This window comes from Panulirus ornatus, chromosome 53 (genome assembly GCF_036320965.1).
Source record: "Panulirus ornatus isolate Po-2019 chromosome 53, ASM3632096v1, whole genome shotgun sequence".
Lineage (NCBI taxonomy): Eukaryota > Metazoa > Arthropoda > Malacostraca > Decapoda > Palinuridae > Panulirus > Panulirus ornatus.
This window is the reverse complement of record NC_092276.1, coordinates 7,486,301-7,500,003: the sequence shown is the minus strand read 5'-3', so window position 1 is coordinate 7,500,003 and position 13,703 is coordinate 7,486,301. Positions and strand designations below refer to the sequence as shown.

Here is a 13,703-nt window from a genome sequence, read left to right as displayed (position 1 = left end):
GCACATGGAGAGAATGAGTGAGGAAAGATTGACCAAGAGCATATATGTGTCGGAGGTGGAGGGAACGAGGGGAAGTGGGAGACCAAATTGGGGGTGGAAAGATGGAGTGAAAAAGATTTTGAGTGATCGGGGCCTGAATATGCAGGAGGGTGAAAGGCGGGCAAGGAATAGAGTGAATTGGATCGATGTGGTATACCGCGGTTGACGTGCTCTCAATGGATTGAATCAGGATATGTGAAACATCTGGGGTAAACCATGGAAAGTTCTGTGGGGCCTGGATGTGGAAAGGAAGCTGTGGTTTCGGGCATTATTGCATGACAGCTAGAGACTGAGTGTGAACGAATGGGGCCTTTGTTGTCTTTTCCTAGCGCTACCTCATACACATGAGGGGGGAGGGGGATGTTATTCCATGTGTGGCGAGATGGCGATGGGAATGAATAAAGGCAGACAGTGTTAACTGTGTGCATGTGTATATATGTATGTGTCTGTGCGTGTATATATATGTGTACATTGAGATGTATGGGTATGTATATACATGTGTATGGGGGTGGGTTTCCTTGCACTACCTAGCAAACACGGGAGACAGCGACAAAGCAAAATATAAAAAAAATATTTATGGATCTGGAGAAGGCATATGAGAAGGTTGATAGAGATGCTTTGTGGAAGGGCTCCGAGTATATAGTATGGGAGGAAAGTTGCTACAAGCAGTGAAAAGTTTTTACCAAGGATGTAAGGCATGTTGTTTGAGTAGGGAGAGAGGAGAGTGATTGGTTCCCAGGAAAGGTCAGTCTGCAGCAGGGGTGTGTGATGTCTCCATGGTTGTTTAATTTGTTTATGGATGGGGTAGTTAGGGAGGTAAATGCAAGAGTTTTGGACAGAGGGGCGAGTATGCAGTCTTTTGGGAATGAGAGAGCCTGGGAAAAGAGTCAGTTTTTGTTCGTTGATGATACAGCTCTGGTGGCTAATTTGAGTGAGAAATGGCAGCAGCTGGTGACTGAGATTGGAAAAGTGTGTGAAAGGAGAAAATTGAGAGTAAATGAGAATAAGAGCATGATTATTAGGTTCAGTAAGGTTGAGGGACAAGTTAATCGGGATGTAAGTTTGAACAGAGAAAAACTGGAGAATGTGAAGTGCTTTAGATATCTGGGAATGGACTTAGCAGCAAATGGAACCATGAAAGCAGGAATGAGTCACAAGGTGGGGGAGGGAGCATAGGTTCTGGGAGTGATGAAGAATGTGAAGAAGAGAGCATTATCTTGGAAAGCAAAAATGGGTATGTTTGAAGGAATAGTAGTTCCAACAACATTATATGGTTGTGAGGCATAAGGTATTGATAGCGTTGTACAGAGAAGGGTGGATGTGTTGGAAATGAAATGTATGAGGACAATAAGTGGTGTGAGGTGGTTTGATACAGTAAGTAATGAAAGGGTAAGAGAGATGCGTTGGGAATACAAAGAGTGTGGTTGAGAGAGCAGAAGAGGGTGTGTTGAAAAAGTTTGGACATATAAAGAAAATGAGTAAGACTGACAAAGAGGATGTACGTGTCAGAGGTGGAGGGAACAAGGAGAAGCGGGAGACCAAACTGGAGGTGTAAGGATGGAGTGAAAAAGATTTTGAGCCACTGGGGCGTGAGCATACAGGAGGGTGAGAGGTGTGAAAGGAATAGAGTGAATTGGAACAATGTGGTATACCGGTGCCAATGTGCTGTCAATGGACTGAACCAGGGCATGTGAAATGTCAGGGGTATAACATGGAAAGGTCTGTGGGGCTTGGATGTGGATTGGGAGTTATGGTTTTGGTGCATTACACATGGCAACTAGAGACAACGTGAACGAATCTGGCCTTTTTTGTCTTCTTTCCTAGCGCTACCTTGCTGAAGCTGGAGGTAGCAATTCTTTTTCCTGTGGGGAGGGGTAGCACCAGGCAAGCAGGTATACATAAGCACATGTGTATGCATGTCTTTATGTATATATTAACTTTCTAACAGGGGGAACAGAAGAAAAAGTCAAGCGGGGAGTGCTCATCCTCCTCAAAGGCTCAGATTGGGGTGTCTAAATGTGTGTGGATGTAACCAAGATGAGAAAAAAGGAGAGATTGGTAGTATGTTTAAGGAAAGGAACCTGAATGTAAAAGGGTAAAAGGGAAGAGTGGTTTGGGAAGGTCTTGGAAGTAAAGTCAGGGGTTAGTGAGAGGACAAGAGCAAGGGAAGGAGTAGCACTACTCCTGAAACATGAGTGGTAGGAGTATGTGATAGAGTGTAAGAAAGTAAACTTTAGATTGATATGGGTAAAACTGAAACTGGATGGAGAGAGATGGGTGACTATTGGTGCATATGCACCTGGGCATGGGAATAAAGATCAAGAGAGGCAAGTGTTTTGGGAGCAGCTTAGTGAGTGTGTTAGTAGTTTTGATGCAAGAGACTGGGTTATAGTGATGGGTGATCTGAATGCAAAGGCGAGTAACGTGGCAGTTGAGGGAATAACTGGTGTATATGGGGTGTTCAGTGTTGTAAATGAAAATGGTGAAGAGCTTGAAATTTATGTGCTAAAAAAAGGACTGGTAAGTATTCATATACAGGTAGGAGATACGGCCAGAGAGAGTTACTGGATTACGTGTTAATTGATAGGCACGCTAAAGAGAGACTTCTGGATGTTAATGTGCTGAGAGGGGCAACGGGAGGGATGTCTGATCATTATCTTGTGGAGGCAAAGGTGAAGATTTGTAGAGATTTTCAGAAAAGAAGAGAGAATGGTGGGGTGAAGAGAGTGGTGAGAGTAAGTGAGCTTGGGAAGGAGACTTGTGTGAGGAGTTACCAGGAGAGATTGAGTACAGAATGGAAAAGATGAGAACAAAGGACATAAGGGGAGTGGGGGAGGAATAGGATGTATTTAGGGAAGCAGTGATGGTTTGTGCAAAAGAGGCTTGTGAAGTATGGGAGGTGGGTTGATTAGAAAGGGTAGTGAGTGGTGGGATGAAGAAGTAAGATTATTAGTGAAAGAGAAGAGAGAGGCATTTGGACGATTTTTGCAGGGAAAAAATGCAAATGAGTGGGAGATGTATAAAAGAAAGAGGCAGGAGGTCAAGAGAAAGGTGCCAGAGGTGAAAAAAGAGGACAAATGAGAGTTGGGGTGAGAGAGTATTATTAAATTTTAGGGAGAATAAAAAGATGTTTTGGAAGGAGGTAAATAAAGTGCATAAGGCAAGGGATCAAATGGGAACTTCAGTGAATGGGGCAAATGGGGAGGTGATAACAAGTAGTGGTGATGTGAGAAGGAGATGGAGTGAGTATTTTGAAGGTTTGTTGAATGTGTTTGATGATAGAGTGGCAGATATAGGATGTTTTGGTCGAGGTGGTGTGCAAAGTGAAAGGGTTAGGGAAAATGATTTGGTAAACAGAGAAGAGGTAGTAAAAGCTTTGCGGAAGATGAAAGCCAGCAAGGCAGCAGGTTTGGAAGGTATTGCAGTGGAATTTATTAAAAAAGGGGGTGACTGTACTGTTGACTGGTTGGTAAGGTTATTTAATTGTGTATGATTCATTGGGAGGTGCCTGAGGATTGGCGAAATGCTTGCATAGTGCCATTGTACATAGGCAAAGGGGATAAGAGTGCTCAAATTACAGAGGTATAAGTATGTTGAGTATTCCTGGTAAATTATATGGGAGGGTATTGATTGAGAGGGTGAAGGCATGTACAGAGCATCAGATTGGGGAAGAGCAGTGTGGTTTCAGAAGTAGTAGAGGATGTGTGAATCAGGTGTTTGCTTTGAAGAATGTATTTGAGAAATACTTAGAAAAGCAAATGGATTTGTATTTAGCATTTATGGATCTGGAGAAGGCATATGATAGAGTTGATAGAGATGCTCTGTGGAAGGTATTAAGAATATATGGTGTGGGAGGCAAGTTGTCAGAAGCAGTGAAAAGCTTCTATCGAGGATGTAAGGCATGAGTACGTGTAGGAAGAGAGGAAAGTGATTGGTTCTCAGTGAATGTAGGTTTGCGGCAGGGGTGTGTGATGTCTCCATGGTTGTTTAATTTGTTTATGTATGGGGTTCTTAGGGAGGTGAATGCAAGAGTTTTGGAAAGAAGAGCAAGTATACAGTCTGTTGTGGATGAGAGAGCTTGGGAAGTGAGTCAGTTGTTGTTCGCTGATGATACAGCGCTGGTGGTTGATTCATGTGAGAAACTGCAGAAGCTGGTGACTGAGTTTGGTAAAGTGTGTGAAAGAAGAAAGTTGAGAGTTAATGTGAATAAGAGCAAGGTTATTAGGTACAGTAGGGTTGAGGGTCAAGTCAACTGGGAGGTAAGTTTGAATGGAGAAAAACTGGAGGAAGTAAAGTGTTTTAGATATCTGGGAGTGGATTTGGCAGCGGATGGAACCATGGATGCGGAAGTGAATCATAGGGTGGGGGAGGGGGCAAAAATTCTGGGAGCCTTGAAGAATGTGTGGAAGTCGAGAACATTATCTCGGAAAGCAAAAATGAGTATGTTTGAAGGAATAGTGGTTCCAACAATGTTGTATGGTTGCGAGGGGTGGGCTATGGATAGAGTTGTCCGCAGGAGGGTGGATGTGCTGGAAATGAAATGTTTGAGGACAATATGTGGTGTGAGGTGGTTTGATCGAGTATATAATGTAAGGGTAAGACAGATGTGTGGAAATAAAAAGAGTGTGGTTGAGAGAGCAGAAGAGGGTGTTTTGAAATGGTTTGGTCACATGGAGAGAATGAGTGAGGAAAGATTGACCAAGAGGATATATGTGTCAGAGGTGGAGGGAACAAGGAGCAGTGGGAGACCAAATTTGAGGTGGAAAGATGGAGTGAAAAAGATTCTCAGTGATCGGGGCCTGAACATGCAGGAGGGTGAAAGGCATGCAAGGAATAGAGTGAACTGGAATGATGTGGTATACTGGGGTCGACGTGCTGTCAATGGATTGAACCAGGGTATGTGAAGCATCTGGGGTAAACCATGGAAAGTTCTGTTGGGCCTGGATGTGGAAAGGGAGCGGTGGTTTCGGTGCATTATTACATGAAAGCTAGAGACTGAGTGTGAACGAATGGGGCCTTTGTTGTTTTTTCCTAGCGCTACCTTGCACACATGAGGGGGGAGGGGGTGGTCATTCCATGTGTGGCGGGGTGGCGATGGGAATAAATAAAGGCAGACAGTATGAATTATGTACATGTGTATATATGTATATGTCTGTGTGTGTAGCAGGGGGCTGGAAATCCTCCCTCTTTTTTTTTTCATTTTCCAAAAGAAGGAACAGAGAAGGGGGCCAGGTGAGGATATTCCCTCAAAGGCCCAGTCCTCTGCTCTTAACGCTACCTCGCTAACACGGGAAATGGTGAATAGTTTGAAAGAACGAAAAGAGAAAGTCTGTGTGTGTATGTATATGTGTACATTGAGATGTATAGGTATGTATATTTGCGTGTGTGGACGTATATGTATATACATGTGTATGTGGGTGGGTTGGGCCATTCTTTCGTCTGTTTCCTTGCGCTACCTCGCAAACGCGGGAGACGGCGAAAAAGCAAAATAAATAAATAAATATTGATAGAGAGTTTGAATGGAGAAAAACTGGAGGAAGTAAAGTGTTTTACATAGCTGGGAGTGGATCTGGCAGCGGATGGAACCATGGAAGCGGAAGTGAATCATGGGGTGGGGGAGGGGGCGAAAATTCTGGGAGCCTTGAAGAATGTTTGGAAGTCGAGAACATTATCTCGGAAAGCAAAAATGGCTATGTGGAAGTCGAGAACATTATCTCGGAAAGCAAAAATGAGTATGTTTGAAAATATTGGTTCCAACAATGTTGTATGGTTGCGAGGCGTGGGCTATGGATAGAGTTGTGCACAGGAGGGTGGATGTGCTGGAAATGAGATGTTTGAGGACAATATGTGGTGTGAGGTGGTTTGATCGAGTAAGTAATGTAAGGGTGAGAGAGATGTGTGGAAATAAAAAGTGTGGTTGAGAGAGCAGAAGAGGGTGTTTTGAAATGGTTTGGTCACATGGAGAGAATGAGTGGGGAAAGACTGACCAAGAGGATATATGTGTCAGAGGTGGAGGGAACGAGGAGAAGTGGGAGACCAAATTGGAGGTGGAAAGATGGAGTGAAAAAGATTTTGAGTGATCGGGGCCTGAACATGCAGGAGGGTGAAAGGCATGCAAGGAATAGAGTGAATTGGAACGATGTGGTATACCGGGGTCGACGTGCTGTCAATGGATTGAACCAGGGCATGTGAAGCGTCTGGGGTAAACCATGCAAAGCATGTGGGGCCTGGATGTGACAAGGGAGCTGTGGATTCGGTGAATTATCACATGACAGCTACAGACTGAGTGTGAACGAATGGGGCCTTTGGTGTTTTTTCCTAGCGCTACCTCGCACACATGAGGGGGTTGTTATTCCATGTGTGGCGAGGTGGCAATGGGAACAAATAAAGGCAGACAATATGAATTATGTTTTTTTTTTTTTTGCCGCTGTCTCCCACGTTTGCGAGGTAGCGCAAGGAAACAGATGAAAGAAATGGCCCAACCCACCCCCATACACATGTACATGTACATACGTCCACACACACAAATATACATACCTACACAGCTTTCCCTGGTTTACCCCAGACGCTTCACATGCCCTGATTCAACCCACTGACAGCACGTCAACCCCGGTATACCACATCGATCCAATTCACTCTATTCCTTGCCCTTCTTTCACCCTCCTGCATGTTCAGGCCCCGATCACACAAAATCTTTTTCACTCCATCTTTCCACCTCCAATGTGGTCTCCCACTTCTCCTCGTTCCCTCCACCTCCAACACATATATCCTCTTGGTCGATCTTTCCTCACTCATTCTCTCCATGTGCCCAAACCATTTCAAAACACCCTCTTCTGCTCTCTCAACCACGCTCTTTTTATTTCCACACATCTCTCTTACCCTTAAGTTACTTACTTGATCAAACCACCTCACACCACACATTGTCCTCAACAGCTCATTTCCAGCACATCCATCCTCCTGCGCACAACTCTATCCATAGCCCACGCCTCGCAACCATACAACATTGTTGGAACCACTATTCCTTCAAACACACCCATTTTTGCTTTCCGAGATAATGTTCTCGACTTCCACACATTCTTCAAGGCTCCCAGAATTTTCGCCCCCTCCCCAACCCTATGATCCACTTCCGCTTCCATGGTTCCATCCGCTGCCAGATCCACTCCCAGATATCTAAAACACTTTACTTCCTCCAGTTTTTCTCCATTCGAACTTATCTTCCCAATTGACTTGACCCTCAACCCTCAATTATGTACATGTGTATATATGTATATGTCTATGTGTGTATATATATGTGTACATTGAGATGTATAGGTATGTATATTGTGCATGTGTGGACATGTATGTATATACATGTGTATGTGGGCGGGTTGGGCCATTCTTTCGTCTGTTTCCTTGCGCTACCTCGCTAACGCGGGAGACAGCGACAAAGCAAAATAATAATAATATTGATAGAGAGGGTGAAAGCATGTACAGAGCATCAGATTATGGAAGAGCAGTGTGGTTTCAGAAGTGGTGGAGGATGTGTGGAACAGGTGTTTGCTTGGAAGAATGCATGCGAGAAATACTTAGAAAAATAATTGTATGTAGCATTTATGGATCTGGAGAAGGCATGATAGATTTGATTGAGAAGCTCTGTGGAAGGTATTAAGAGTATATGGTGTGGGAGTTAAGTTGCCAGAAGCAGTGCAAAGTTTTTATCGAGGATGTAAGGCATGTGTACAAGTAGGAAGATATGAACGTGATTGGTTCCTAGTGAATGTCGGTTTGTGGCAGGGGTGCATGATTTCTCCATGGTTGTGTAATTTGTTTATGGATGGGGTTGTTAGGGAGGTGAATGGAAGTGTTTTGGAGAGAGGGGCAAGTATGCAGTCTGTTGTGAATGAGAGGGCCTGGTAAGTGAATCAGTTGCTGTTTGCCGATTATACAGCTTTAGTGGTTTATTCGTGTGACAAACTCCAGAGGTTGGTGACTGAGTTTGGCAGTGTGTGAAAGGGGAAAGTTGAAGGTAAATGTGAATAAGAGCAAGGTTATTAGGTTCAGTAGGGTTGAGGGACAAGTTAATTGGGAGCTAGGTTTGAATGGAGAAAAATTGGGAGTGCATTGTTTTAGATATCTAGGAGTGGACTTAGCAGCTGATGGAACCATGGAAGCGGAAGTGAATCACAGGGTGGGTGAGGGGGCATAGGTTCTGGGAGCAATCAAGAATGTGTGGAAGGAGAGAGCGCTATCTCGAAGAGCAAAAATGGTTATGTTTGAAGGAATAGTAGTTCCAACAATGTTACATTATATGGTGTGTGGCATGGGCTATAGATAGGGATGTACGGAGGATGTTGGATATGAAATGTTCGAGGACAATATGTGGTGTGAGGTGCTTTGATCGAGTAAATAATGTAAGGGTAAGAGGTGTGTGTGGAAATAAAAAGAGTATGGTTGAGAGAGCAGAAGAGGGTGTGTTGAAATGGTTTGAACACATGGAGAGAATGAGTGAAGAAAGATTGACAAAGAGGATTTATGTGTTTGAGGTGGAAGGAAGAAGTAGGAGACCAAATTGGAGGTGGAAGGATGGAGTGAAAAAGATTTTGAGCCACTGGGGCATGAACATAAAGGAGGGTGAGAGGCATGCAAGGAATAGAGTTAATTGGCACAATATGGTATACTTGGATCGAAGTGCTGTCAATGGACTGAACCAGGGCATGTGAAGCGTCTGGGGTAAACTGAAATGGAAAGGTCTGTGGGGCCTGGATGTGAAAAGGGAGCTGTGGTTTCAGTGCATTACACATGACAGCTAGAGACTGAATGTGAACAATTATGGCCTTTTCTGACTGTATTCCTGGCGCTGCCTCACTGAAGCAGGGGATAGTGATGCTGCTTTCCTGTGGGGAGGGGTAGCGACAGGAATGGACAAAGGCAAGCAAGTATGAATATGTACATGTGTATGTATGTAATGTCTGCATATGTGTATGTATATGTATGTATATGCTGATATGTATATGTGTGTATGCGGTCGTTTATGTACATATATGTGTGTGAGTGGATGGGCCATTCTTCGTCTGTTTCCTGGTGTACCTCGCTGACAAGGGAAACCGCGATTATCTATACTAATGATAATAATGCATACACATGAACATATTCATGCTTGTTCACCTTCATCCATTTCTGGGGCCACCTTGCCCCACTGGAAGCAGGATCACCACCCCCAGCATCAACAAAGTACTACCTTGGAAACAGGCAAAGAAGACCACATCCCCTCACATTCATACATGAGCTGTCATGTGTAATGCATTAAAACCACAGCTCCTTACCACATCCAGGCCCCACAGAGGATTCCATGGTTTACCCCAGACATTTCACAAGCCCTGGTTCAGTCCATTAACTGCACAATGACCCCAGTATACATCATTCGAATTCACTCCATTCCACACACACCACTGACACCCCTGCAGGTTCAGACCCATCACTCAAAATCTTTTTCAATCAAGCCTTCCTCCTCCAATTTGGTCTCCTGCTTCTTCTTGTTCCCTACACTTCTGACACACATATCCTCTGTTAACCTTTCCTCGCTCATTTTCTCCATATGTCCAAGCCATTACAAAAAACCCTCTTCTACTCTCTCAAACACTCATTACCACACATCTCTCTTACTCTTTTATTACTTACTCAATCAAACCATCTCACACCACATATTTTCCTCAAACATTCTATTTCCAACACATCCACCCTCCTCCACACAATCATATCTACAGCCTATGCCTTGCAACCAGATAATATTGTTGGAACCACTATTCTTTCAAATGTACCCATTTTTGCTCTCCAAGATAACATTATCTCTTTCCACACATTCTTTAGCACTTTCAGAACCTTCACCCTTTCCCCCACCCTATGATGCACTTTCACTTCCATGCTTCCATCCACTGCCAAGTCTACTCCAAGATATCTAAAACACTTTACTTACTCCAATTTTTCTCCCAACTCACTCATCCCTCAACCCTGCTGAACCTAACAATCTTGCTTTTATTCACATTTACTCTTAACTTTCTCCTTTCACACACTTTTTCCAAACTCAGTCACCAACTTCTTCAGTTTCTCACTCGAATCAGCCACCAGTGCTGTATCATTGGCAAACAAAAACTGACTCATATCCCAGGCCCTCTCATCTCCAACAAACTGCAAACTCGCCCCTCCCTCTATGACTCTTGCATTTACCTCTGTTACCACCCCATCCACATTTACCAATACTTACATATGTCTACATACATGTCTACGTAAATATTACTTCCAGAGAGTGGCAGTCTCAAAAATATTCACCTAAAATGACCAAGGCAACACTTGGCAATCACTAGGCTTGTGGAAAATACAGGGTAGGAAAAGTGACCCTTAAGGGAAAAACTTTAAAATGACTGGCTTGTGGGAAGTACAGGGTTAGGAAAAGTGACCTTTAAGAGACAAACCTTAAAAACAGGATTGTGAGAAGTAAGGGATTATGGGAAAGTGACCCTCATTAAACATACCTTAATACCTAGCAAGAACATATCAAGATTAAGATCAAAATGTTATACTTTAGAAACTTTCTACTGTTTACCCTCTAATTACATGCATTTTTTTCTTCCTTTCAGAAAATGAGGTAGGTAGTAGCTGGTAGGTAGCCAAAACCAGGGAGGTATATTACCAGTACTATCCACCCAGGTATCAGGAGGGTTATGATGGCTGTGTAGTGAGCCAGCACTTCAGTGGCTGTCATGCTGCACTTCTGACACAGGTGACTTTTCTTTCTGCTTCACCCACACATGGACTACTGGTGCTCTGTCCACAAACATACAATCTCTACTTCTCACACATAACATATGACAACACTTAATTCACACAGTTCATTTTTTGTAACTAGATTTTTCTGTGGTGAAAGCTACTTGCTAGCCCAGCCTTTTGGCAAAATGGTAGGAGCAGCAGACAATAGTAGTAGGGGGAACATTTAGGTAGGAGCATGAGGGAGAAATATTAAGTAGAAGTAGTAGGAAGGAAGAATGGGCATGAGCATCAAGTAGTAGTCAATAGGAACATTAGGTAGGAGCCTCTGCAAACACTTTGCTAGACTTGCCCTATGTCAGTTGCCTGTTAAGGGTAAGGCACTAAGGCTAAATGTGGCACTGGAGGTCACTAGTTAGGGAGACTATTACCATGGTCACCCCTTGAGGGAGTTCCAAGGAGGAAGAGGCATCAGATAAATAGGTAAACAGATAGATATAGATTATGTTCATACACCTCTCTTCTCTCTTTCTCAACAAAAATTATTTACTTCCTAAACCCAAAACTCACCATTCCTTTTAATATGTCTATATCCCATCTATCCACATACCAAACACTACACCTGCATATATAAGCAATGCTTCCCTAAATAACTTCCACACCATACCTACTCCCCTTGATTCACTCAATCACCCTTAGTACCTCTGTACACAAGTGTTTTTTCCAAGTTCACTCACTTAAGCTGCCTTCCATCTGGTGTATTTATTTTTTCTTTCTTTTTCTTTCAAACTATTTGCCATTTCCCGCGTTAGCGAGGTAGCGTTAAGAACAGAGGACTGGGCCATTGAGGGAACATCCTCACCTGGCCCCTTTCTCTGTTCCTTCTTTTAGAAATGAAAAAAAAAAAAAAAAAAAAAACGAGAGGGGAGAATTTCCAGCCACCCGCTTCCTCCCCTTTTAGTCGCCTTCTACGACACACAGGGAATACGTGGGAAGTATTCTTTCTCCCCTATCCCCAGGAATAAGTGTATTTATTACCTCTAGATATTTCCATTGAAAAGGTATGCAGTAAAATAAGATTACAATTCATCTAAAGCATTTTCCAGAATATAAAATATGTTACAGTTCTAAAGTATTTCAAGGTGAAACAAAATGCAATGCTATTCTCTTATTGTTCTTGAAGGAGAAGAAACACCTCAAAAGGATAAATACTGAAGTTGGAGGATGAGTAAGACCTTAAAACGATGAATTCCAATTTTTTTTCTGCTTAAGCCTAATAGCCAGATTACACTCATATCTGCATTAGTAATGCATTCCTTTATTGCGCATCAACTGTTACATGGGACTTCACTGGCAATCTTACCTTCATGATAGCACAATTTCCTCCCATTGTGAATGTAAGTTGTGATACCGAAAGGGCACGATTCAGTTCATAGAGTAGGTCCTTAGCCTTGAGGTTCACTTGAACTGGGATTCTGAAAAACAAACAGCCACATCATTACAAAAATTACAGAATACAAAATTAATTTTTTTTTCAAATTTGCTTGTGTGCTTCATTACATATTTACAGTAGTTTTTCATGTCTAAGTAATCAATCCCCTATCAACCCTCTGCATGCAAATTATGGCTAAAGTCGTATTATACTTGGTTTATCATACTTGATTGCCGCTTCCCATGTCAGAGAGGTAGCGCCAGGAGACAGATAAAGAATGGCCTATCCACACAAAGACATAAATATATTTTTTGTTTATTATACTTTGTAGCTGTCTCCCACGTTAGCGAGGCAGCGCAAGGAAACAGACAAAAGAATGAACCAACCCACCCACATACACGTGTATAAGTACATGTCCACACACACACATATACATACCTATACATCTCAACGTATACATATATATACACACACAGACATATACATATATAAACATGTACATAATTCATACTGTCTGCCCTTATTGATTCCCGTCGCCATCCCACTACACATGAAATGACAATTAGAAGTTGTTAGAAGCAGTGAAGTTTTTATCGAGGATGTAAGGTATGTGTACATGTAGGAAGAGAGGAAAGTAATTGGTTCTCAGTGAATGTAGGTTTGCCGCAGGGGTGTGTGATGTCTCCATGGTTGTTTAATTTGTTTATGGATGGGGTTCTTAGGGAGGTGAATGCAAGAGTTTTGGAAAGAGGGGCAAGTATGCAGTCTAAGTATGCAGTCTGTTGTGGATGAGAGAGCTTGGGAAGTGAGTCAGTTGTTGTTCGCTGATGATACAGCGCTGGTGGCTGATTCATGTGAGAAACTGCAGAAACTGGTGACTGAGTTTGATAAAGTGTGTGAAAGAAGAAAGCTGAGAGTAAATGTGAATAAGAGCAAGGTTATTAGGTACAGTAGGGGTGAGGGTCAAGTCAATTGGGAAGTAAGTTTGAATGGAGAGAAACTGGAGGACGTAAAGTGTTTTTGATATCTGGGAGTGGATTTGGCAGCAGATGGAACTATGGAAGCAGAAGTGAATCATAGGGTGGAGGAGGGGGTGAAAATTCTGGGAGCATTGAAGAATGTGTGGAAGTCGAGAACATTATCTCAGACAGCAAAAATGGGTATGTTTGAAGGAATAGTGGTTCCAAAAATGGTATATGGTTGCAAGGCATGGGCTATGGATAGAGCTGTGCAGAGGAGGATGGATGTGCTGGAAATGAGATGTTTGAGGACAATATGTGGTGTGAGGTGGTTTAATCGATTAAGTAATAATAGGGTAAGAGAGGTGTGTGGTAATAAAAAGTATGGTTGAGAGAGCGGAAGAGGGTATTTTGAAATGGTTTGGTCACATGGTGAGAATGAGTGAGGAAAGATTGACCAAGAGGATGTATGTGTCAGAGGTGGAGGGAACGAGGAGAAGTGGGAGACCAAATTGGAGGTGGAAAGATGGAGT

At 42.9% G+C, this 13,703-nt stretch overlaps 1 protein-coding gene across 1 annotated transcript in view; it reads right to left on the bottom strand.

The window, feature by feature from the left end:
* LOC139765211 (uncharacterized) overlaps window positions 1-13,703 on the bottom strand; it is a 180,538-nt gene that overhangs the window by 70,268 nt on the left and 96,567 nt on the right. The window contains exon 5 of the mRNA XM_071692511.1: window positions 12,143-12,254. Within this exon, the coding sequence (XP_071548612.1) occupies window positions 12,143-12,254 (112 nt within the window). The remainder of the gene's footprint in view (window positions 1-12,142; window positions 12,255-13,703) is intronic.